Source organism: Crotalus tigris, unplaced genomic scaffold (assembly GCF_016545835.1).
Source record: "Crotalus tigris isolate CLP2741 ecotype Arizona unplaced genomic scaffold, ASM1654583v1 scf7180000024383.4638030, whole genome shotgun sequence".
Taxonomy (NCBI): Eukaryota; Metazoa; Chordata; class Lepidosauria; order Squamata; family Viperidae; genus Crotalus; species Crotalus tigris.
Window position 1 is genome coordinate 3,527,087 of NW_024100553.1, and position 27,732 is coordinate 3,554,818.

At 34.8% G+C, this 27,732-nt stretch overlaps 1 protein-coding gene across 5 annotated transcripts in view; it reads left to right on the forward strand.

Moving 5' to 3' along the window:
• MITF (melanocyte inducing transcription factor) overlaps window positions 1-27,732 on the forward strand; it is a 161,178-nt gene that overhangs the window by 121,896 nt on the left and 11,550 nt on the right. For all 5 annotated transcript variants that reach the window (XM_039328759.1, XM_039328761.1, XM_039328760.1 and 2 more), the window contains exons 3-5: window positions 16,668-16,895; window positions 19,163-19,249; window positions 21,445-21,540. In XM_039328759.1, coding sequence (XP_039184693.1) covers window positions 16,668-16,895; window positions 19,163-19,249; window positions 21,445-21,540 — 411 coding nt within the window. The remainder of the gene's footprint in view (window positions 1-16,667; window positions 16,896-19,162; window positions 19,250-21,444; window positions 21,541-27,732) is intronic.

The following is a 27,732-nucleotide window of genomic DNA, read 5'->3' on the forward strand; positions in this document are numbered from 1 at the left end:
ACATGTTGATATCATTATCAATAAAAATTAATCCATAAAAATGGCAGAATCCATCACTAAGTCACATGCAACACAATCATTGTATAAGCTCCTCACTATTAACAGACCCCATGAAAGATGGTAAAACCATGTCTTCAGGGAAGATTATGGGCAATCTCTGGGAGAAAACAATATTCCAAAGGCTCTCTTCCTGGGTGCTGCCAGATGACACTCTTTCATAAATGGGACACATAAAATGCACCTCTTGCCGGATGTAATGGAACAAGTAGATGTCACCAGATAGATGACAAATGTTGTTATTCCCTAGAACAGAATGAGCATTTTATAGCCCCTGGGCCATATCCAGCCCTTTGGTTCTCCCTGTCCAGCCCGCATGGATTGCTTTTATTTTGAAGGTGATTGCTATTTTTTTTTCAGTTTACGTATATGTGTGCATGTATGCCTACACACCTTCACAGCCATGTTGGTTTAGCCCTCCATAAGAGTACCAGTTTCTCATGTAGCCCCTTCAGAAAATTACTATCCATCCCGTCACTAAGAGTCAAAAATAGCTTTCAGGCAGAGAAAATGTGTGTGTGTTTGAGTACACCCCCATTATCTTTCTATATTTATACACAGAGGGGGGGGGAGAGACAGGAGGTCCCAATAGGGGCTTCCCATTTTGGAAGTGGTGAGTAGATTAGGAGAAGATCTCAAGTCCATCCCATCTATGCATTGGTTCCTTTTATCCTCTTTACTGTTAATTTTAATGTTTTAACTTTCACTGCTCAACATTTTAAACCTTTTCATTGTTTTATATATTATTTACAGCAAAGCAAGCATCCCAGAGTTGCTTCACAGTGAAGCAAATTTAATTAATAGAATAAATAGTCACGATTTTGGACTCAGATCTGCTGGTCAGATAGTTTGTGATCTAAATAATCACCTTGAGGTGAATGTTTCCCTCATACCAGGTTTGAAATGATATTTCAAATGATATTTGGAGAACAAATGTGATCATCTCTAGCTATGATTTGTTTTAACAAGGAAAGGAAAAGAATTCAGTACATAAGGAATATGTGATCCCAAAATTTGGAACTAACTGCCAAAAATATAGACTGGATATGTGTCATTATAAATTCTAATATACTGCTCTCTTTTCAAATTGTTGAGAATATCCCTATTTTTTTTTAATTTGCTTCTTCACATTGGTGTTGAGAGAGTGGGAAACACACAGTTCTCTGTTGATGTAAATTGCAGATTGATCCTTTGTGTTTGGCCGGAAAACCCTATAAGACCCTAAAGCTGTTTTAGCTTTGTTTGGAGCCCAAAGTAGAAAGCTTTAGCTTTTGAACAGTAGCCCTTCTGTTATTAATTTCTGTGCCATGGTTTGCCAAGGAATACACTGACATCAGCAAGGACCAGGTTTATAGATCTTATACAATCTAAACTATGAAACAAGACAGGGTTTGGCTTTCTATTTGCCTTGGAGCAAACTACTTGATGTTTACCAACTTTCCTCATTTTTTGAATTCTCAACCCTAAAGGCCAATAGTTTCAAAACCAAGATCTCTTTGCTAGAGTTAAAAAAATATCTTCAAAACCAAGAATCAAAATAGAATGTTGAAAAGAGATGCTTGTTTCTAAACATGGATGAATTTCACAGGGATAAACATGCAGGGAAAACTTTATTTAGGTTTTAAATAAAGACAATAGAGTTTATACCTGTGTAGAATTAAAATACTTTAAAAAATAGTAAAACCAGACTGTGCCATTCAGATAAAACAGGAAACTATCATATATAAATGCAGGGGTCTTCAAACTTGGCCCTTTTATGACTTGTGGACTTCAACTCCCAGAATTCCTCAGCCAGCATGCCTGGCTGAGGAATTCTAGAAGTTGAAGTCCACAAGTCCACAAGACTGTATTTGTTAGGCTGGTTACTGTTGGCTCTTTGGCAGTTTCTTGATTGGGATATTGTTGGTCTGATGTTAAACTTGGAGTTAATCTATGCAGATCTGGGTGATGATTGCTGGTAGAGAAGTGCTTGGGTCTCTTTGTTCCTTTTTGGGTGATAGTGTCTTGTGCATAGTCTATAGATGTTGTTAATGTCTATTGATGGATAATTTGTCAGAGTACCAGGCCACTCGCTCCTACTGGTGCATGCTGACATTCTTCATTTTTCAGGTGGAAAACTCAAATCTAGGAAGCCCTCACTGGCACGTGCACAACATCTGCCCAATAACTTTAATATCAATTCCCAATGGAAAGCTAAATGGATCCCTGAACTCCCAGACATAGGAATGATCTCACAAAAAAGATGGAAGGCTTTGAACTACTACCTCAGCAATGGACAATCCTGAACAGGATTCATACCTCACATGGCGTCTGCCAGGACTCTCTGCATAAATGGGGCATAATATCTTCCCCCTCAGTGTGACTTAAGGACCTCACCTCATACTGTAGATCACATCATGACCAGATGCAAGCTGAGGGCATATATCAGTCCAGTATCTGATTATTTTTAATATAAACAATGCTGCGCTTCAATGGTTAAATGGCCTGTATGTTGGTATTTGAACATAGATCTCTTTAATATTTATATTTTATTGTGAAATATGAAATGTTAATTATATTGCTAGCCATGTATGATATGCCATACACTAAATAAACCTCAGACTTCCTTTGGATTCCTCCCTCCCATCAGTCGCCCAGAAGAAAGAGAAAAATAGACCTTTGGCTTCTAATGGTGAAATGCAGAGAGTGGCACATTGTCATTCAGTGTCAAAGCCAGAAAAATACCTTGCAAAGAGGCTGCTTCTTATTTCTTAAAGAAGTCAACTAGAGGATTTTGTACCAAAGGAAATTCACCAGTTTCCCCTACCCCTTAAATAAAACTGTACATGGCTGCAACTATGTAGAATTCCCTCTACCTCTCTCTTCCCGCTCCACACTTAAATAGTTCTTGCATTTCCATTTTCTTCTGTTGCGTTAGCTTCAATTTGAATTAATTAATCCTATTTGAAGCTAACACTATTTTTAATGAGAGAGTGCCCATTCATGCATGCAGTAATAATTCCCCAAATTAGCTATTCCGGTATGTTAGTATTAAATGCCTGACTTAAAATTAAACAATGGAAGTACTTTGGATTTCATTTAAAGAAATATCCCTACCTGTCGTATTTTTTGATTCATAACTAAAAAGGTATATAACATGCTTTATATTAAAAAATAGAGCACAAGTAGGTAAGGGGTGAGGTTTTTCTTCTGTGTGGGAGGTTCATTCAAGTTAACTTCACTGAATTTTCTTATACTAGACATAAACATAATGTCTTATACTAGACATAAGGACACTAAGGAGCCAAAAATCAGTGTATTAATTAGAGTTTTTTCAAGCCTTTTCCCACTCCCAAGTTAATTTGCAAAGGAACATTATATTAAGATTGTAAGGCATTAAAGCAATAAAATAGCATATAAAATTAAGCAACATTAAAATTATAGCTCTGTGTACAGATACTGTGCCTTAAAATGACTTTAAGAAAAAAAATCAGGAGCCTTCTCAAAGATAAGATGGGCCTATATGCAATTTCATTCCAACACACAATATTTCTGTATCAAAGCCTTTTACATTGACCTTAAGATTTCAGTAGGTATCTGTGCCTTTCTTATTTGTCTTTCAGCTGTTGGACAAATTTGCATAATTTCTACACAACAAGGCCAAGGTTGATGAGAATTATGGGAGCTGAAATCCACAACATCTAGGACAGAGGTCCCCAACCCACGTTCCATGGACCAGTACCGGGCCATGGCATGCCAGCAATTGGGCTGTACAAACAAGCAAAGCCCCATCTGTGGGATGCAGGCAGCACACAAAACCACGCACCCTCCAATCCATAGAAAAATCTCTCTCCACGGAACCAGTCCCTGGTGCCCAAAGGGTTGGGGACCTCTGATCTAGGGAGACCAGCTTACACAGGGCTAGTATACAGTATCTGGATCTTTACAGTTTATTATTTATGTCTTTTAGGTTGTGTATAATTTTTATATTTTTGAGATTGTAAGTTGCCTACAATTACCTTGTGGTAAGATGGGCAGCCAATAAATTTTACAAACAAACAAACAAACAGTATAAGAAATATATAAACCTGTCCTCCCACACATGTCCACATTGTCTTTCAATTTCGCCTATCGGTAGTATCCAGTAGAAGTGTGAAGCTGTCCAAAAGACCAGAAGGCACCAGTTGCTTTCCTACTCCCAGTGTAAGCAGTCTATTTCTTAGACTGAAATTGATTAAAAAGGAAGCATAATTTTCTTCTTGTTGGATTTATACTAGTCATATGATCTCCCTTAAAACCTTTTCCCATATCTTCTTTAAGTAGTACCTCAGTTTATGCAAATATGATTATATTATAACTTTTCTAGTAGAGAAGAGGAAATTACTAAACATATTTTGTTTAAAATCTTGATTTGTAGAATTGACTATCTGGGTATGCATAGAAATAATTCTGAGGAATATGAAAATTGCTCTGCATACTTCAGTAACTGTTGTAATTTACTGGATATGAAAATATGGTTATTTCATTTCTTTGTGTGCAGGAGGTCATCTCTCAGGATAAGAGCTCTTTCAACTTTATGTGGGATTTTGAGGAAGTAACAATGGAAGAATAACAGCATAGACAGATTATTTATCCATTTTATTAGACTTTATGTAGTGATGATTATTGAGGACTGAATAGATCTCAATGGTTTTTCAGGTTGAGCTGAACTGAACAGGAGAGGATATTATTTCACCTCACAATTTGCTCACTACTACTCCTGCCATCTATGTGGACAAAAGTTTTCCTTATAACATACTCGGATACTCAGAGTGAGAGCAAAAAAGATTTTTCTCCATGTGATTAGTCTTCACAATGCTATCATATAACTAGAAATGGCTTCACAGTGTTGTAATATCTGATGATTCTTGTTTTTGCTTTGGTTCTGTTATATCTTTATTAAAAGGTACTGTTGTTTTCAACTGTATGTGGTTTTGAGTCTTAGTGAGCAGAGAGATAATACAAATACTCTATTATAGTATTGATATTTTTTGAATTCACCTTAGGTACAAGAGCAGAGATCAGAGTGTAGCATCTTTATAGCCCCTTCCAAGAATGAATATATTCCCCATGTTTTCCGAGAAAGATTAGTAGCAACACATTCATTAAAATGAATATAGTATCCATTGTGATCAACAAATACTTAAAAATATAGAGGAAGCAGAATCCCTCTCCTGAACTTCAGCCATTAATTAATGGGATTTCTGTTGAATAAGAGGACCTTGGATAACACTGACATTTTCAAAGAATGTTTGTAGTTCTTCTAAACTAAAAAAAATAAAATACAAAGATAGTGTACAAATTTGAAGAGCAGTAAAACACTAACTACATTGTAAAGCATGAAAACAATGATGTGCATGTAAAACAACACGGGCAGGAACTTAATAGCATTTTTAAAGCTAAATTAAACTTGGATCAGGATGTGTTTTCTAAAAACAGAAAGATGGAATGAGATTCTTTTCAGTCAGTTGGCCTTTTGAAATTGTTGTTCAGCCTTAAAGCTATGCATCCTGTGCACTGTGGATCAATTTGAAGCCAGTACTTTTTAAACACTTTTTAGGGCTCCCTGATCATCCTTACTATAAAGTACTTACTATAAAGAATAAGCCCAGGCTTTAAAAAGGAGTATTTTGACACCCTAAAAATGGGGGGAAAACATTTTCACAAAAGCTTTCATGTATCACTGTCTGTTTCATCAGATGAAAGGCCATTGAAATTTCTTGTTGCACAAATACACAAATAATTTAGGTTTGTATGTGTGCATGAATCTTCAAGACAATGTTGACCCTTGGCAACTGCCTGAACTAATCTCTACAATTTTTTTGTCAGCATTTTTGCTTTTTCTTCCTTCCTAGGGCTGGGCCAAAAGTCATCCATCTGGCTTCATGCTTTAGGTGAGACCAGAGCTCATAGTCTCCTGGTTTCTAACCTGATGTTTTAACCACTATACTAAACTGGCTTTCTTGTTCCTCTTAGTGAAGTGAAGAAAATGCTGCCTTTCAATGAAAAAGGTCCTTTCCCCTCTGTACAGGTGGTCCTTAACTTACAACACTTCATTTAGTGACTGTTCAAAGTTACAATGTCACTGAAAAAAGTGACCTGTGACGGTTCTTCACACTTACAACCATTGCAGCATCCCTATGGTCACATAATCAAAATTTGGATGCTGGGCAACTGGCTCATATTTATGACCCTTGCAGTGTCCTGGGATCGTGTGATCCCCTTGTGCAACCTTCTGACAAGCAAATTCAGTGGGGAAGCCAGATTCTCTTAACAACCCTAATACTAACTTAACCACTGCAGTGATTCATTTAAGAACTGTGGCAAGAAAGGTCGTAAAGTGGGGCAAAATTCACTTAACAACTGTCTCACTTAGCAACAGAAATTTGCTCAACTGTGGTCGTAAGTCAAGGATTACCTGTAGTTGTAAACTGTAGGTGTGCATGACATGAGGACAAAGTCATAGAGTACACACTTGATGCCTGTGTCATAGAAATTTCCATCTTTATTCCTATCTTCATTTCTGTCTCTAATATGTAGCTAGCACAGTATATGCCTGAATCAGATGCTGGGTTATAGTGCAAGGAAAAGAAATGAATGTGGTAACTTCCCATTGTCCTAAATGGAGATAGTTTTACTTATATCACCAATTCTGGCATCTGGGCTCTCCAGTAGTGTTGTACTAGCAGTGACGAACCCCTTGGGCAATTTTCTTTTTTTTTTTAAGACAAGTTTTATTGGTTTTTTGATTTTTAAAACAAAGTATTCAAGACACACCATGGTGTTAGGGTGGTCAAACATCCGCAAACAAAACATATATACATAATTCAATCAATACATCAAATATTCCCTCTCTTTTTCCCTTAAGTAATGTATTTTATTTAAAATAACCCAATTCTAGCTTAAATTTATTCAACCTAAACCTGTTTTTAAAGCTTTATAAATTTACACTACTATAATCAAAATAACTTTAAGTACAAACCTTATCAGTTCAGGTATCCTTTCCAAATATATTCTAATTCCTTAATTTTATCATAGATCTTATTTATTTCTTCTTCCACTAATATCTCTTATTTAAAATAAAATATTAATCTATCCTATACATATCTAATCCATCCATCCATCAATCTTTTTAAAGTGACAAAATAAAGTCCAACTTTAAATCATTTCAATCCATTTGACAGAATTCAAATTTCATCCAGTTAATTTTCATAACTAATCACATCCCTGTTATCAAACAAATAGATCATCTTATTAGGTTAACTCAACATTACATAATAATTTTCTTACAAATAAACCTATCATTCTGAAAAAACACAAAAAAACCATATTCTTAATCAATTTAATATATATATTCCATTAATCACCCCTTTTTCTCTTACTTTTTAAGCTTAAAAGATAATATCAAACCTTAAATCATTTCAATCCATTGGACATCAAACAAACAAATCATCTTATTAAAAATAATAATTTTCATATCGATAAACCCATCAATTCAAAAAGTAGTCAATTCTTAGTCAAATTAATATAAATTAATTAATTAATTCTTAGTCAATTTAATACATATCTTCCATTAATTGCCCATTTCTCTTACATCTCGCTCATAATCCTAGTCCTTAAATCAGTCCATAATTCTAAATTGCCTTTAATTCATTACATAAAATTTTAAATTTCACTTCTTTTCAGTCTTATTCTGGGCTTCTTCTTCTGCCAGGTAGGTTTCCATAACAGAGCTTCCCTTCCAACTGATAAGTCTCTTTTTATCACTTGCAGTATCATTTGAATCCATGTAAACCATCCTGGCCTTTGCATTAGCCCTCTGTTTCTCTTAACCATAAAATTTCATTGCTTTGACATTTCATATCTCAGTCTTTGCTTTTCCTGGTCCTCAAAAACATAGGTGAACTCCTTATCAGGCAAAATCAATTTCTCTTTATTCTCAGTTAAGTTCTCTTCTTGTGTAGTCTGTTTTATAGAATAATCAGAAGTAGTTTGAGAGTCAATTTTGAAGTTTAAAGGAGAGATTCTGGTTCTTAATCCTATAGTAAATTCTTTCATTGTAGCACATATTTCTTCTTTAGCCTCATAAGTTTACAATTTAAGTGTGAATGCAGCTCCATTTTAAAAGTTATTCAGCTGGATCAGGTTATCTTTCTCTCTCAAAAAAAAAAAAAAAAAAAAAAAACAGTTTGAAAGCCAAAACTCTCATCTCCAAATAGTCAACAATTACAATATTAGTTTTTGGGCCAGTAAATGTCCTCAGTAAGCTAAAAAATCTTTTTCAAGAGTCATTTTTTTCCCTTCTTTCCATTTTTTAAGGAAAAAGTGGAGAAAAGAAATACTCTTCCTATATAAGATAGTAATAGCGCTCAGCAAGAAAAAAAACAACACCATAAACTGATAATACAGCTCTTAAGAATTTTTTTTTTGGTACCCCAAAACATGTATAAAAAATGTCTTTAAAATTTTGTTATATTCTTTTGTTCACACCTTCCTTCCCAAACAAGTAGAAGCTGCTTTTCCAAGCCAGGGAAATAATTCCAACAGGGCTCTTACAGGCAAAAAAGAAAGAAAACAAAGTAGAAGGAAAAATAATTCAGGACGGAGAGAGGGAGGAAAAGTCTCACCCGGATTTACCATGGTGGTTCTTTATGCTTAGATGATTTACTGACTTCAGCTGGCACAGCGAGGTGATCGGCCATTTTACTGACTGATCTTCTTCTCCATCGGCCCTACGGAGTTAGCTCAGGCTGTAGGGGGAGCTGCCGCTCCACTGCAGCCGAGAAAAGCCTCCTCGACGGTGGTCGCCCCTCCAGGGCAATTTAAGACCCGCATAAGGGTCTACCGGTAGAGAGAAAGGCAGCCAACAAAGAGCGACAGCTCTTCGTATGGCTGAAGCTGCCTGATCTGGAAGAGGAAGTCTGCAATTTTCTTGTATAATTTTAATCAAATCACAGCAGCACAAGGAATCCTAAAGCACTCTGGCCTGTGCTATTCAGCTATAATTTATCCCAAACTACCATGTCTTCTGAAACAATTGTATAATATAGCAAAAAGGTAGATGAGAAGGTTTTCCATGAAGGTGCTTGATCTATAAATAAATCCTATATTTAGTGCTTGATCATTCTGTTCAGTGATGTATCAGAAGCTATTTTATTATAATTTGGTAAGTTCACTACGCATATAAATAACAGCATAGCTCATTTGAGCAGAGAAATAAAACTCAGCTATTCAGCAGATATACTTACATTATTTCTTAGAGTGGCTTTTTTCAGAAAAGGTAGTGTCCAATCAAATTTTCATAAAATGATAAAATAATGTTTTTACAATTATGTCTGATGATAAAATAAAAAACTGTTACATGTTACGTGCTGTAGACAATGAACGATTGACTTTGGCTGGCTTTATTTTTATCATTAACTTGACGCCTAATAGCTATAAGGCATTTAAGTGGCACAAAATACTTCTGAATTAACAGAATCTCTCATTCTTTGCCATATTATCCCTGTGGCAACTTAACATTGCTGCGAAAGCATGTTGCATGGAAAAATGGTCATAGTTGTAAAATAAGTGTTCTTTTGTGTTGTGGCCAGAGCTGGCAAGACAAAGAAATCTGTTTTAATAATGTAATAGCATCTTTTAATATTTAAATGTACAACAACAATTTTGGTTTTGGACATGTACCTGTTCCAAGTCAGTATCCCAAAGTTACATTTGTTGTTACATAATGCTGCAAAATGTAATGCCCTTTTTATTGTCAGTTGATTTTGTATGGCCAAATCTTATCATAAATTTAATAAAGAAGCTCCAAGCAAACTCAGCTATATCTGTGCAACTAATTACAACTTTATTTACAAACAATATTGTAGGTACAGGAATTTAACCTCTGTGTCAGTAGAAGAAAATTCATCTTGGAAGCATCGTTTTCAGAGCAGGGTCAAATGATCTGTATTCTTTTTACAACCATTTTAAGAGATTGGGTAACCAGCTGTTGAATAACTGGGTGTTTTCAAAGATATTTTGATCACATGATCATGGAATGCTACAACGATTGTAAGTGTGAAAACTGGTCATAAGTCCCTTTTTTCAGTGCCGTTGTAATTTTGAACTGTCACTGTTGTACATCAAGGACTACCTGTAACAATTGTTTCTAAGAATTGATCAACATGAGACAAAACTTTAAAAAAAGACAGTAATTTTGAACTGTCACTGTTGTACATCAAAGACTACCTGTAACAATTGTTTCTAAGAATTGATCAACATGAGACAAAACTTTAAAAAAGAATGATTATAAAATGTTGTGATACAGTATATTGCAATTCTCCAATTCTATTTGTTTGTAAAGAGCCGTTCAAGTTGCAGGATCATGTCAGTGATCCATATTTTTCTTTTCTATTTTCCTCTAATAGTAAGCATATTAAAGGAATCTTGCTGGATCTGGTATGAATAGAAGGACATAGCACTGAGAACTTTGCTTAAAAATGAGTCTCTAATTCCACCTTTATGATATATGCTATTTACATACAAACTGCCATCTTCAAACTTCATCCCATATTGAATAAGAAGATGAGAAAATAATAGGGACTCAATTCCCCCTTAATTGTCTCTTCTTGCAAGGCTTGAGTTGGTTGTTGCTCATTTATGCAGTCACTAGTGTTTCTTTGACATCCTTAAGTTGTTGAAAATACATACTTTTATGGCATCAGTGATAGTATCTGGTCACTTTATGCTCTGCTGTTCAAGCATCAGCAAAAACTGTTGTCTATAACTGTTGCTAACATTGTCTCAAATAGAGATTTTCAGCTGTCTTATAAGAATGATATAGGACCACACAGAATGAAGGACAATTTTGTAGGTATTTGGGAGACTACAAGCTATGCACTGCCTGCCAACTTAGGGATGCCTCAGTTTCTTGCCTGAGGTCTTGATGCCCTAGTAGTGTTGCCAATGGTAAAGGAAACAGGTTTTAACTACAGTACTTTATTGACCAAAAGGAAGATAATTCTGAACCAAAGAAAAAATCTTCTTCTTGGTGTCAGGAATATATTTGCTATTGTAAGATGTTTCACTAATGTCTAGAGAGTCATAGGTTGCCATCTTGATATAGAGCTTTAAATATATGCAGGTATCCTGATCTACAGGCAATCCTCAACATAACGACCATAATGGAGCCTGCCCATTGCAATTGTATGTCATGACAATTGTAAAATCAGTAAGTCATGCGACCAATTCGATTTTACTATGTTATTAAGCAAACAAGGGGGTCGTAAGTACAAACGCAGCAGTTGTAAGTGCAAATGTGGTGGGTCATTGAGCGAATGCCAAGGTTGTAAGTGTGAACCCATTGTTTGCAGTAGGTGTGGTTTTGCCAAAAACCAGAAGTGTCAGTTTTTAGCAAAACTACTGTAAAATGCAGTCAGATGATCATGGAATGCTGCAAATGGCTGTAAATGCAGCCATATTGCTAAACGGCAAAGAGTTGTCACATGACTAGGGGTGACCAATGGAACTTTGGGTGAAGGTTGTAAGTCTTCATTTTCAGGTAGGTCATAAGTTCCATTGGTCATAAGTCAAAGTAACCGTACTTAAGAAGCAGACAGAAATTCAAAAATTAAGTGAATTTTGTAAAATGATGTAAATATCTGCAGATTGCAAATACTAGTCTTCAATACAGTGATAATCTGTTCCTCATATTATGTTTCCAAATGGATTTCCTCTCAGTGACTAAAAACTTTTTTTTCTTAGTAAAACAAGGACTAAACTGAAAAGTCCCAGGTAGCCCATGAAACAATTTTCAATTATTGTACTATTATAGGTTGGTACAATTTGTATTCTGGCATCACTGATTGTTAAAATCCTTTTTTAAAAAAAACTTTTACTTTTTGATCCCATGACATTTTAAAACAAACGTTTCATTGAAATGAGAGTAAAGGCTAAAAAAAGTATTTGATTTTTATGATTATAAATCTCAGTCCCTAAGGCAACTTTATAGGAACAAAAGTTCGTTTTTCTAAACTTCCTCCACTTTGAACAATAACTGTCTTACTTGAAGTATGGTATGGTTTCTTTGCCTACTGCTGTTAGCTGAATGACATGAAGAGACTTGGCTGGGATTTAAAAGTGACATTTTTCTTTACAAGACTTTCTTAGCTTAATGTGATTAAAGTTTCTGTTCTTTTTACTAAATGGGGTCATTTATGATTTTATACTAAGTACAAATAGAATGTCACATGCTAATTGAAAATTATAAGGTTATTTTTAAATAGGGTTGGGTTTCTAGGACCAGAAAAGAATTTAGAATTATTAATAATGGTGGTAAATTAATTTGCTCTGAATAACATACACATGTCCTTTCTGAACATGGGAACAATATGAATGGACATTTTTTAGTACATTGTATTTTGTACTAATATTGAAATAGTTTTCAGAGATTGGCAATATAAATAGATGAATCGAGAGGTTAGTATCAAAATAAATGGCGCATTCTAACTTTATAACCACACCATTATTCAAAATTTGGGTGGATTTGGGCTTACGAATTTCAAAAGGAATTGAAACCAACGTAGTACGATATATGAATTGTATTTCTTCATCAGGAGTCTACTCCAGCATGCAAAAATATATTAGTTTGTAATTTTAAAAGTAAGTGAAATAGCTGTATTAAAAACAAAAAAAAAAGAAATTAGATTTTTATGTCTTACTAGCTGTACCCAGCCACGCGTTGCTGTGGCTCAATCTGGTTAAATGGAAAAGAAAGAAAAGAGAAAGAGCACATTTGTAATATGTTTAATTTCACAATGCTTGTGGGTATACAATATTTTTTGTTGTTCCATTGTCTGTGCAGATATAGAGATTGTCTGAAATCGTAGCGTGTGTTGCTTTTACGTCTAACAGATGGCACTGTTTTTTTAAAAAAGCATGTTTTTATACCTGTCACATCTATATAATAGTAGGTATATAAAAACATAAAAACACGCGCGTATTCAAATGCAATGTTGTGTCAAAATTTCAAAGCAATCGGTGAAGAACTTTCGGAGATTTAAGATTTTGAACAAACAAACATTTACATTTTTATTTATATATAAAGTTTAGGCATTTCTTTGCTTGGCAGCCAATTATAGATCCAATTCTTGGGTTTCCTAAGACTACAGGTAGTTCTCAACTTACGACCACAATTGAGTGCAAAATTTCTGTTGCTAAGCAAGACAGTGGTTAAGTGAGTTTTGCCCCATTTTATGACCTTTCTTGTCATAGTTGTTAAGTGAATCACTGCAGTTGTTAAATTAGTAATCTGACTTCCCCATTAACTTTGCATGTCAGAAGGTCGCAAAAGGTAATCACATGACCCCAGGACACTGCAATGGTCATAAATACATGGCCAGTTGCCTAGCATCCGAAATTTGATCACATGACCGTGGGGATGCTGAAGATAAGATAAGATATATGAGATGAGATAAGATAAGATAACCTTTATTGTCATTTTTTACTATGAGTACACTGGTCACATTAAAAATGGAAATTTATTGCTTGCTCTCAAAAGAAAATATATATCTACTCATACATATATATAAACACACATATACACATGCTATATACATACATATAGATACATATACCTACCACATACATACATATATATATATATATATATATATATATATATATATATATATATATATAGGTCTTTGGTTGTTCGGATTTTCTCCCGCGTAAAATTGGAAGTGTTCGGGAGAAAACCCGAACAACCAAAGACCTACATACAAATACCCGCGAAAACCTCAGAAAACATATATATATATATATACATATAAATATTAATCACTGTCCATTTTGAATACATACAGTAGCGGAAAAAGGAAACTTGAGAGTTCACAAGGTTGATACTATATGGAAGCAAACTGTGCCTGAATCCGGATGCAATGGTCGTAAATGTGAAAAATGGTCATAAGTCATTTTTTTTCAGTGCTGTTGTAACAGTCACTAAACAAATGGTTGTAAGTCAAGGACTACCTGTAGTGAATATCAAGTTCCTTCCCAGAATGAAAGAAATCACTTTGCATCTTAACAAAGCAGGACAATTTCAACATTCTTAAAATAGGCTGATTCTCCTAGATTTCACTTCAAAAAGCTCTAAATTTTTCTTCAAAAAAAATCCTCTGTCTTTAATAGGATGAAATTTTAGTTGACAAAGTTTTAACTGGTCAAAGCTAACTTTCATTGAGAAGAATTTGTGTTTTGGGTGAGAATTAATTTAGAAAGTAGAGAAGTTTTCCTAAATCCTTATAGAAAGGGTCCATAGGCATTACGCTTGTAGCTGCACATGTCTGGAAGCTAACAATTTAATGATGCCTATATAGAAATTTATCACTACAGCTGCTGCTGCTAGTACTACTAGTAGTAAATTTTAATAGATAATGTTATATACTGTGAAGACCTAACTCCCTAGTTTGATGGTCATAGGTACGAGGACTGGTCGAAAATTGCTTTTTTTCTGTGCCATTGTAACTTTAAAAGATTGTGTAAAGAATGTATTGGACAAATGAACCGGGCTCACAGAATTCACTAACTATGCTAGCATAGAATTAAATTGTCAGTGGTTCCATGCACCTAGGAACCGAGTTGGTGGCTCAGAGTATCAGACTGTCACATTAAGCTGTAATATTTTTTATGTGTTAAATCAGATTTTATACTATTAAGGTTTCTTAACTCCAGCAGAGATTTTAGTATGTTGTGTGAAACAGCCCGGACAGAAGACTTATGAGGCAAGTAGTGTCATACACTTATGATGTCAGCCTTGATTTTAAGATACAGGGGTGCATGGTAAGAGGCAAAGCACAGCCATGTTTTGAAGACAGTAAGTTATTGTGAGAACATGGAGGCTCAGATATAGTCAGCATCCTCTCATCAAGAGTTTGCAATATTTCCCCAACAGTAGAGAAAAAGGCAAACAGATTGACCCAGTGGTTTTTCTGCAATGTCATCTTAACTGTGGGCCTAAAACAAGTAATCATATTGCTAAAGAAAAATATCATTGTTTGCTAGTATGACTGGAACGAAAGCTGAATAGTTATTTGGCCTGAAGGAAATAATCAATCTGACTTTGATAACCCATCACTTTAAAAGGGCCCTTTATGTTTGTGAAAAAAAGTGTGACGTCAAAGCTGTGGAAAAAAAAAATAGTACCAAAATTTCCAAGCTAAATTTACGTAGCTTCTCAAACACATAAACACATCTGCACACAAATACAAAAAGGTTCCCTGTGCAAACAGATTATTTTTTTTCCATGTATAGCAAATTAGTTGATGGTTATTAGAAGCCTAAAATGTAATATCCAAGTTACTTGTGCCATATTTGGAAGAACTTGTTTATGCTTCGTCCATCATTGTGCCTTTGAACTGGTAGGACAGATAATAAAATGAAAATTGTCCAACTAGTTGCCAGACATTCCTAGAAATATATAAACGACATGCTGGAAATGCTTGAGTATAATCATTACCAGGTGAGCTTTCTTTCTTTCTTTCTTTCTTTCTTTCTTTCTTTCTTTCTTTCTTTCTTTCTTTCTTTCTTTCTTTCTTTCTTTCTTCCTTCCTTCCTTCCTTCCTTCCTTCCTTCCTTCCTTCCTCTTTCTTTCTTTCTTTCTTTCTTTCTTTCTTTCTTTCTTTCTTTCTTTCTTTCTTTCTTTCTTTCCTTCTTTCTTTCTTTTTTTCCCTGTGAGCTTCAAGCACTGTCTCACTTATACCTAAATCTATTTATTTCAGTGGGACTGAAGCTATATGCATGCATGCGTTTTCGTATATTTATGGTACAATGAATTTAGAGAAGATTACAAGGAATTTTTTTCTTAATAAATATAATAAATGTGGTTGCAGTATGAATATTTGTAGAGAAACACTGTTTTTAGTGTAGCATCACAGTTTTTTCATAAAATAGTTGGATGCAACAAAAGCAATTGAGTCAAATAAAATCTATTTCAAAATGATGAAATACATAAAGTAAACGCTTAAGCATTGTACGTACAATGGTATACATTTTTGGGTTTTTCAGAGTGCTTTCTCTCTTTTTTTGTAACAGTAGCAAAGACATTTAAAGAAGACTTCTGTATATCATTCTCTATTTTTATTTATTTATTCACTTTTCTTGTAGCTGTTCAAGTCCAACAGATTTAAAATGCATCAATTATTTGCATGCATTTTATTAAGTGTATGTGTATCAACAGATTTTATTGAGAAAATTTATATTTTATACCTATTTTGGTTATTTGCTTATTATTTCAATTTTATAAATTATGGATATTTTTAAAGTATTGATCTTCAGGGTTCTGTTTGTTATATATATGTGTTGTTTAAACAACAGGAATTATAATATATATATATATATATATATATATATATATATATATATATATATATATATATTTATAATTCCTGTTGTTTAAACAACACATTTACATTAATATACATCTTTTCCTTTCACACATAGCTTTGTTTTCATGTAGAAAACTGGTGGATAAATCTCTATGGACACAATATTCACAGCAGTTCTGATTCCCAAACACTGATGAGAAGCTGCATCTTTTCCTTCTGTGTCCACAGGTGCAGACTCACTTGGAAAACCCCACCAAGTATCACATCCAACAAGCTCAACGGCAACAGGTCAAACAATACCTCTCAACTACGTTAGCAAACAAGCACAACAATCAGGCATTAAGCTTACCTTGCCCAAATCAGCCCGTTGACCACGTTATGCCACCGGGCACTGGAAGCAGTGCACCCAACAGCCCTATGGCCATGCTTACATTGAACTCCAACTGTGAAAAAGAGGTAAGAGCAAATCTTGTCTTTGGCTTTTGATGCTTTAAAAGCTATGTTTCTTGTGCAGTCTGTTTTCCTTCAGGTAGTGAAAATGCTTGATTGGTCTCACAGTCTTCATCGTCCTCTATATTTAGTTGGGAATAGATCTCTGGGATGCTCATCCAACTTCTTTAAAGAGAAAGAAATAGAAATTATAAATATTAATATGTCTAAATGAAAAGCATGAACTACTTCGTAAGAGCAACTATAAGAATTCTCTCCCTATTTGAAATATAGATACTTCTAGATTTTACTTATATATATGCAAATCAAGAATTATACTAGACTATTGGCTATTTTGCAGGTTCCCACATAAATCTTTTCATGGAATTTAACTTTTCAGAACTCTTGCACACTAACTTGATTTTAGTTGAATTTTTCATTGCTTGTTGACCACAACCAGTTAACTGTTAAGCACACTTTCCTCCATCCTTATGATCCATACCCTTTGTGATTTCTGAAAATTCTTATTTAACTGCATGCAGAGACCCACAGGTGATTCCAATCTATATGAAATTGAAAATATTTTCCATCAGTATATGATCTCACTGGTTCTAGTCCAGCACCTTAGCCATCCCACCAAATTGATATTTTCTCTCTCTCTTTCTGTTGTTCACACACACACACGCACACACACATACACACACACAGAGAGAGAGAGAGAGAGAGAGAGAGAGACTTGCACACACTCATTTCTTTTAGATTTTGAAGCTTTATTAAAGTTTTAAAAACTATGAAATACAAAAAAGCAAAGAAAAGGAATTAAAAAGAGCAAAAGAGATAACAGAAAAAATAGGGAATGCAAGCAACAACAACAGAAAAAAGCTATAAAAATGAAACTTTTGACTTTTTTGATACAGATAAAAACGTAAATTAATGACCCTTTGAACTAGAATATATCATAAAAACAATAGTTCTATAATCATAAACATATCTAATCATCAAAGCCTAAAATTAAAATCTCTTAATTTTTTCCAGTTTCAATAAAAAAAAAAAATTAGCTTCCAAGTAGAAACAAAACTAGACATGGTCTTTTCTTTAATCGAAGCCATGTCTGCCAATTCCATTAACTTCAGCTGCCATTCTTCTATTGTGGATATATGTGTGTCCTTCCATCTCTGCATGTACAGAAGCCTTGGGGCTGTTGTTAGATACAGTATAAAACAAAATTCCAGCAATTATTTTATTTCTTAATTTAGCTGTAAAATGTATTCTAAAACAGGGTTCCCCAATCTTTCCAGCTTTGCAGACTGGTGGCAGGGGGGAGGGCATGGTTCTGTGTGAGTAGCAGGTGCATGTGCCTGCCGCTCATGCAAATGGAGCTCATGCACACACACTTACCCGCTGCTTGCACAAGTGGGGATTCATGCATGCTCACCTGGTTCCAAAAGGCTCAAGGCCCAGTAGTGGGTTGTGGCCCAGGCGGTTGGGGACCCCTGTTCTAAAATTATTATCAATGAAACTTTCAGTAAACAATAAAGGGACCAACTTAGATAAATTTCCAGTCGTGAAAGCCATTTAGCACAGGTAGGCGAACCTTTGCAGCTCAGGCAACATTGATATCTTCAAAATAGCTGTCTTTGCCAGTCAAAGAATACCCATTTATGTATAGTCAAACTAACCCCAAGACGTTCCCTGCTATCTCAAATGACCTACCTCCATCAGAAGAATTTTTGAACAACTGTTTGTGTAAGGAGAATTGAAGCATCAGTGTGCATTAAAAATTAAAAAAAATACCCATTAGCAGGAGATTCTGTGCTGTAGGAACAAATAAACATGATGTGACTTTTGAATTATGAATGTGCATAATTCTTCACTACAGGATGTGCCCTTGGCTGCTAATGTAGTTGGATTTAATAGGGATTAATCTGTGAATGGACAACAGTTCTGTCGGGGTATAGAACTCCATACTAGTGAAAACTATTGGGGAACAAGTTATAAGGACTATTTGGTTTCACAGACTAATAAATAATCTTCCAGAATCATCTGGTTGACCACTGTGGGACCAAAAAGGCTAGTTTGCATGGATCTTTCTAGGATTTTAATCAGATTATTAAAATCTGATTAAATTATTTGATTGTGACAGGATTAACTTTCTGTTCTAAGGACCTTTTCGTTATTTAAATATTAGTTAAATAATATTTTATTTATCCTGGTGCTATATTATCCTGATGTTACACTGTATCCCATTCTGATCTTTTTGTTTTTATGTTTGTTCTCTTTTTTCATGGTTGCAGGGCTTTTATAAGTTTGAAGAACAAAGCAACAGAGCCGAAAATGAATGCCAGTCTCTGAATACACATTCTCGAGTGTCATGTATGCAGGTATGTATGCTTGCATATTGACTGATAGAATCTTCATGTGATTTCTTAAGATCTCCAAGCCTATTTCATATTATTCATTTTGCTAAGGTATTTAAAATACAGTTAGAAAACATTCTAATAATTATACATTTGGAAATACATGTATCCTACAGATATGTTCCTGATGAAAATGGTAGTGGATCCGCCAGGCATTTCATATAGCATATCTGGTTATGCTTTCATCCAGTTAACAAATATTGTGCATGAAATAGCGATAAAATTCAGAACAGTTAGAAATTACAAACAGTGGTAGAATTTTGACTGTGGCTTGAATTTTGTAGTATTTCAGTAGGAAATAAATTCCAGTAACTCAATGGTCTTTGATATGATTGGATTACTTATGCACGGAGATCTGTTCTAATTGTTAAATACATTTGTGTTCTGTCAATAAAATACGCAAATGCATTTTTTAAATAGCCAAAAATAATTGGCTTTACAGGAATGCCAAATTATTCAAATCCCTAATATAATTCCTTTCGAGCAACAAAATCTTCAGACTACTCAATAAGAAAATAAGAGTTTCTATACATACTACAATCTAGCTGTTATAGTTTGCAATGTAGGGAATTTTGGGATTGGTATTTCTGGGAAGAGTATAGTGAAAACTCTAAATATTAAACATTAAAAATGTTCTCTGAGAAAATGTATCTGAAGTTATTTAAGAAGTTTTGTATAACAAAGGCATACAATCATGTCATATTTGAACTAATTCCTTGTTTATCAGCTTTCAAGATATGAGCAATTGCCAGCACCAGGGATAGGAAATATTTATAATATCTTTCAAGCTGTCTTACACTATAATGCATTACTTTGGGGGATTTCACTAGGTTCCTACTGGGTTCATATTACTTAGAATAACAGAGTTGGAAAGGACCTTGGAGGCCTTCTAGTCCAACCACCTGGTTGAGCAGGACACCCTGCACCATTTCAGACAAATGGCTGTTCAGTCTCTTCTTAAAAGCCTCCAGTGAAACAGCACTCACAACTTAAATATAACTGTAAACCTACAAGGTGATGGGATAGTTGACAGAAGAAATGCAGAATGGCTAGATCACAGTCAAAAACATTTCTAGGTCTCAGGCATCTCCCTAATTAAACAAACAATTTTTTAAAAAAAAACATCCAAATCTTGTGAGAATCAGTCATTTCAATAGTGTTTAAACTGGGAAGCTGCTGCCCTTTTAGGACACTGCTGATCAAGTTTTGTTTAAAATTTAAATTAAATTAAATTTAAATTAAACTTCTTCAAAATGAATTTTGTTAACTAGTTACACATACTCAAATCAGCCATACAGGTGAGGAAGCAAGGAAACAAAACCCAGGTATAAAACAGCAAATATATTTTTGAAGCTGAAGCTTCTTTTTTCACTGATCTTCCCTTAACATATTATGAGGCACAACAGGTCTGTAGCCAGTCTTAATTCAACCAGTTTACAATAGGGCTTATGTAATCCTGAAATAGGAAATAGCTTTTTTAAGAGTAAAAAAATGGGAGTGATCAAAGAAGGTTTAGAGGATCGGTTCCCCAGCTCCTAAATAAATGAATTGGGATATTTTTATTTATTGAACTTATATAATTGCCCAACTCAAATACAGGACTCTGGATAGCTAAAAATATTTTAGAAACAGAACAGAAACAATATAACAATATTAGAAATAATATGATTAATAGCTGGGAATCAGTAGAGGTATACCTCATAACAGTATTCCTCAACTGATTATTACAATGGAGACCAAAATATCTGTTGCTAAGCAAGCCAGTTCTTAAGTGACTTTTGTTCCTTTTCTTGCCACAATTTTAAATGAATCACCACAGTTGTTAAGGTAAAATCTGGCTTCCCATTGACTGTGCTTGTTAAGTGGTCGCAAAAGGTGATTACATGGCCCAGGGACATTGTCACTGTCATAAATACATGCAATTGCCAAGGGCCTGAAGTTTGATCACATGACTATGGGGATGGTGCAATGGTCGTGAGTGTGAAAAATGGTCATAGTCACTTTTTTCAAGTCCATTGTAATTGAATGGTCTCTAAATGAATGGTTTAAGTTGAGGACTATCTGTATATCCAGGAGGTCTTTCCTTTCTGAGTGTTTGATGCATATGAACATATTTTGCCTTAATTCAGATTTCTGATACTCCTTATCTTTTGTTACAGATGGATGATGTAATTGACGACATAATCAGTTTGGAATCAAGTTATAATGAAGAAATCTTTGGATTGATGGATCCTGCTCTACAAATTGCAAATACGGTATTTTGTTTTCTGTTATGTCTTTTTAGTTCTCACTCTTGTATAACTTAGTACCATTTTTTCATTAAAACGTGTCTATTTATTCTTTTATCACCAAAGATAAAATACAAGACAAAGAAAAGGAAGAAAAAGAAAAAAAGACTAACAAATATCCAACCCTAATAACAACAAAAAAACTCATGTGTACAGCCCCTCCCATATCAAATACATTTAACATTACACATAAGAAAAAAATCCACCTCAGCTGAATGCCAATAGATACATCAAAAATTTAATATATTTCCCTTCTCTTACCTAATGGGTCTTCAATAGTTATAAACTTTTTCATCTATATTTAACAAAAATGCTATATTACATAAACAACCATCCCTCTTGTGGAAATCTATTTATCTAATAATTGAATCAACCTAACATTTGTTTACATATACATATACATATCAAATAGTTAAAAAGCATGAGCACCAGGAAATTTACAAAACTATAAAAGTTTTAATTCGATAAAACAAAGTAAGCTTACTGAGGTGAAGTGCCCCAGGGACGGGTGTGAGAAGAGAAAACAGTTTAGGGATGTGGAGTTTACAATCAATCAAAAAAGGAAGGTGAAGAATCTCCCTGGCTTACGGTCGTACGAGGAGGGGGGAATGGGCAGTAACACACACACAGGAAGAAAAGTAAGGAACATGCAGTTAGTGACACGGAAGCTACAACCAAAATGCAGATTGGTCAGCTAGGACCCGTGACGAGATCTAAGAGTCGGGCGCAAATGGCATCTCACCTATAAATGAACTTCCCCATCGACTAGAACGTACCCTGACGATGTTGGCAGTCGCCAACGAAAGCTTGGAGTTTTATCAAATTAAAACTTTTATAGTTTTGTAAATTTCCTGGTGCTCATGCTTTTTAGCTATTTGATATGAATACACCCAGGAATCACTCTTTTGTTTTTAATATTGTTACATATACATATGTATGCATATACATATACAGTGTATACACACACCCACACATACACATATCTATTTGTGTGTGTTTGTGTGTGTTTGTGTATGTCAGAGGTTCCCAACCAGGAGTGCTAGCACTCCCTGGGGGTGCAAGACAATATTCCAGGGGGTCCATTATTTAGAACTTTTGTAAGGGGTGCGAGAATATATTAGAAGCGTTCTAGGGATGTGGGGTATAGAAAAGGTCGGGAGCTGCTGGTGTATTTATATATGTCTCTATATAAAACATGACAATCTACAAGTTATCAAAAAGTTAAAACTAATCTTCAAATTCCTCTGTTAACCATCTGTCATTGTATTTAACACATAGAAAACCACAAATGGATTCCAGTCTCTTGTAAATTTTCTAATCCATTTTCTCTAATCAAAGCAATTAATTTTGCCATCTCTGTTAATTCAGTCGATTTTAAAATTCTTCTACGGTAGGCATCCCCTTTTCCCTTCAACGCTTAGCATATCCAATCCTCGCAGCAATCACCATGTTAAGAAATAACTTCCCAAATTGTTTTTCACTTGATTTATCTATAATACCTAGAAGAAAAGCTTCAGGTTTCATTAATATTTGTACTTTTAGTATTTTCTGCATTGTTAATTTTATATTTTTCCAATATACATTTGCATGCTTACAAGACCACCACGTAATTTAGAATGTACCTGGATTTTTTTGCATTTCTAACACTTGTAGGAACTTATATTTAATTCTTTTTTTTCTTTTTGCCAAATAAATTTGGATATATCTTTCTGCCACTGTTTAAAAGAAAAATCTTTATTCAATATCAGTATAATCTGGAAAAGAATAACATTCTGCACAGTACATTCGTCTTAATTACTGAAATTCTTCTGATTAATGACAAAACTAGTTTTTCCATTTATATGTCCAACTTTATCTCCTTTCATATTTTAACATGATTATTTTTATATAACTTAGAATTTTCATTAGTGAGACTCAGCCCCAAATATTTTAGCTTTAAATCCTTTTTTAAATTTCAATTTCTTCTTCTTTTCCTCATTCATATTCTTAGTATTGTCATCTTTTATTTATTTATTTTTAAATCCACCATTTTCTCCAAATATTTTAATCTTCTTCATAACATACTCAATATTCTCTAGCATAGGGGTGTCAAACTGCTGGCCTATGGGCCGGACCCGTCACCAGGGAACCGCGCCCACCCCATTGTTGGCAATGGGAAAAAAGCTCCAATACTTCACGCAACATCACCTGACATTGCAAGTTTGACAAGTCTGCTCTTGTGTATCTTGCAAAATCAAAACCAACTCATCAGCAAAAGCACTTATACTTATGTGCTTTAATTTGTGATCCTTTTACTCTGTCATCTTGTCTAACAGTTCCAGCACCATGATAAATAATGTTGTTGTTAATTGCGAAGTCGTGTCCGACCCATCGCGACCCCATGGACAATGTTCCTCCAGGTCTTCCTGTCCTCTACCATCTTCTGGAGTCCATTTAAGTTCACACCTACTGCTTCAGTGACTCCATCCAGCCATCTCATTCTCTGTCGTCCCCTTCTATGGCCCTCAATCTTTCCCAGCATTAGGCCCTTCTCCAGTGAGTCCTTCCTTCTCATTAGGTGGCCAAAGTATTTGAGTTTCAACTTCAGGATCTGGCCTTCTAAAGAGCAGTCGGGGTTGATCTCTTCTAGGACTGACCGGTTTGAACGCCTTGCAGTCCAAGGGACTCGCAGGAGTCTTCTCCAGCACCATAGTCAAAAGGCCTCCATTCTTTGGCGCTCAGCCTTTCTTATGGTCCAACTTTCACAGCCATACATTGCAACTGGGAAAACCATGGCCTGGACTATACGCACTTTTGTGGGCAGGGTGATGTCTCTGCTTTTTAGTATGCTGTCTAGATTTGCCATAGCTTTCCTCCCCAGGAGCAAGCGTCTTTTAATTTCTTGGCTGCAGTCCCCATCTGAGGTGATCTTGGAGCCCAGAAAAATAAAATCTGTCACTACCTCCATTTCTTCCCCATCTATTTGCCAGGTATTGAGGGGGCCGGATGCCATGATTTTGGTTTTCTTAATGTTGAGTTTCAAGCCAACTTTTGCACTCTCCTTCTTCACCCGCATCAAGAGGCTCTTTAGTTCCTCTTCACTTTCTGCCATTAGCATTGTATCATAAATAATAAAGGGGATAAAAGATTCTCCTGTCTTGTTCCTTTCTGGATTTCACATGATTTTATCAAATCTCCATTCCCCATAATCTGTTCTTTCTGTAGTGTATAAATGAACTTCAGTCCATGTAGAAAGTGCAGTCCAAAATCCATATTTTTGACTACTTTTAAACATAAAGTCCCAACTCAAATTATCAAAAGGTTTTTTCTGCACCTAAGAAGATTAGTGAAACTATTTGTCAGTACATTGTTATAAATGTTCAATTATATCCAAGATTACTCTCACATTTTTTTTTAATTGTCTTCTGGGTAGAAAATCACACTGGTCTTTATGTATGTAATTTTGTAAAAAAAAATTTAAGTCTTTCAATTAAAATGGATGTAAACAATTTATAGTCATTGTTAAGAAGAAAAATTGGTCTATAATTCTTCACAGAAGTCCAGTCCTCTTTAGGCATCAAAGACATGTAGTATGTACAACACGTAGGCATAGAGTTTCTTTGTAGACTAGAGTTCATTAAATCCTTCTGTCATGGTTTCAACAGACAGAGTCAAATAAAGCAGAACTCTGAGGCTTGAAAAATCCTCAAGGAACATGTTTATTAGTTACAAATTATCGGCACAATCAAAAGTGAAACCAAGTCTGAAAATTCCCACTAAAAATTTCCCAGTTACAAAGTATAATGTCCCACCCACAAAACTATGCCATCACTATGTTCCCCAATAAATTCATTTGGTGGGCTTTCTTATACAAGCCCAGTCCCTGATTACGGGAGTAATAGATGACCTTGGTTCCCACGGGACAGAAGATTATTTTGACCAGTGAAGTACTTGGGCAAGCCCCCCTCCCTCCATTCTATGTGGCAACCTAGAATGAAGAGAAAGATGGCTGCAGCTAGGCTCATTGTAGAATTGACACCTTCATCAAGAGAAGTAATTGCTCTTCAAAAGCTTTATAGAATCCATTCAATAAATCATCAGGTCCTGGTGCTTTATCTGTCTTAGCACTATTAATTGATTCTGTTATTTCAAAGGTCATTATTGGACTGTTCAAAATTTTAATTTTCCCTTTTTTCAAATGGCCATTTAGATTTTTTTTCTTCATTCTACTCTAGAATATATAAAGAAATTACCTTCCTTATTAATGCCATCTATCATCAATAATTTGACAAAGGAACATAAATATGTACGGATAAATATTTTTAGGGATATAGAACCCAAGATGCAGCTTGAGACTTGATTTGATTCAAATTGGAAATTTGAAATTCAAAATCAACATGATTTGTTTGGAGAAAAATACAATAAGCAGTACATTGTATCTATATTCCTGTATCTTCATATTTTGATAAAATGTATAAAAATAGCCAGTATACCCTAATTCCCCAGAACATAAGGTGGCTAACTTGAGGGTCTCTCTATAATATTATTTCACATTCACCTATTAAAGGCAACGATGAAAATTAGACCAGTCTCTATGGGTCCGTGCCTATGAAATTGTGCTGAATTAATACAGAAATAATCTGATTCTACCTTTCAAAAGCCTTTTAAAAAGTCATCTTTTATTTAAACAATCAAAATGTCAACCTTCATCTGGAACTGGATTTTTGAGCTGGGAGACTTGTTGATAAAGCTGGTGGCCAACATAAGCCTTTTTAGAAGAATGACAGACTACATGGTATTTGTGACTAATTTTTAATACTCTCAGAAGTCTTATACTGTGACTGTAATTCAATATATACATAATTTGCACTATACAGCATTGTTCCATCAGCAAGCACATTTTATCAGAATTATTCATGCACTGAAAAAGATACATTCAATACAAAGTAAGACAACAAGGGGGAAAAAAAAGCTACCTCAATAAATCTGAGTCTTTTTTTTCTCTACAAACAGTTTTCCCCACTGAGACCAAAATAGTAAAGTGCTTCACTCCTCCACATGGTCTGCAAGGCAAGCTTTGCAGAAGTCACCGGCTGATTATTCATGTCCATATCAGAAAGCTGATTATGCTGTGTTGTCCATATTTGGAAGGAAAGAGCTTGAAGCTACTTTATCTCCAAGTCCTTTTGAATTTCTTGGGATATGAAACAAATTTATTCAGCTTGATATCTCAATTTACTTGAAGATTCATCTCCAACTTATCAATTCAATTTCTTTCCAATCAAATACCTAGTTGAATCATTGCACACATTGTGTGTAGGTGTGTGTGCATTGATTTATCTGAGCTAAAACAATAAGTTTCTGTCTTCATCAAAAATTTCTGATTAAAATCTATGATTCAACTCCTCTGTTATCCAAAGTCCAAATCAGGTTGGTTACCATTGCTCCAGAATTCAGAGGAACAGAGCATAGAAAGTGTACTTGGATATTTCCCTAAATCATGTCATGATTTTTGGAAGACAGCATCTTGTTAGACAGCTACAGTGTAGTTTCTTGGTTTGAGGTTTCTTACTGAAGTCTACACCAGGACATATCCTATAGGTTGTCTGTTAATTTGGAAGAATGCCCTACATATAAAAATTAATGAGACACAATTGTAGTACATTTATCCATTTGAAATCCATAACCAAAATCCATGAATTATGTTGGCAGATATCGTATTGAAATACAGTAATTTTGCTCTGGTAATACTAGTGCCTAGTATTAATTCTTTAGAATTCTTGGTCTAGTCAGATACTAGGCCCCAATAAAAGAAGATGTCTTCTTGGAGCCCATGAATAGTTCTACAGAGTTAGTAAGGATGCCATTGTACAGAAGCAAAAAGAAGGCCCAGTCTGTAACAGTGGTAACTGTGCTTATTTGCTATTGAGATACAGTAGTCACAGAAAATCTCATTTTTATAAGATGTAATAAATTAGATACTATAAATTATTGCAATGGAACTTTATGTAAAGGTCACACATGATACATGTTTGATCTGCTTTGACTCGATAAGAGCGCACATATCTTCAGGACTAGTTTGTTCATTCTTGTGGTTTATCTTTTTAGTAGAGCATTCAGATTTTCACCACAAACGCTATAGTGTTATCTTAAAAACTATTTGTGGTACCTTTTACTAAA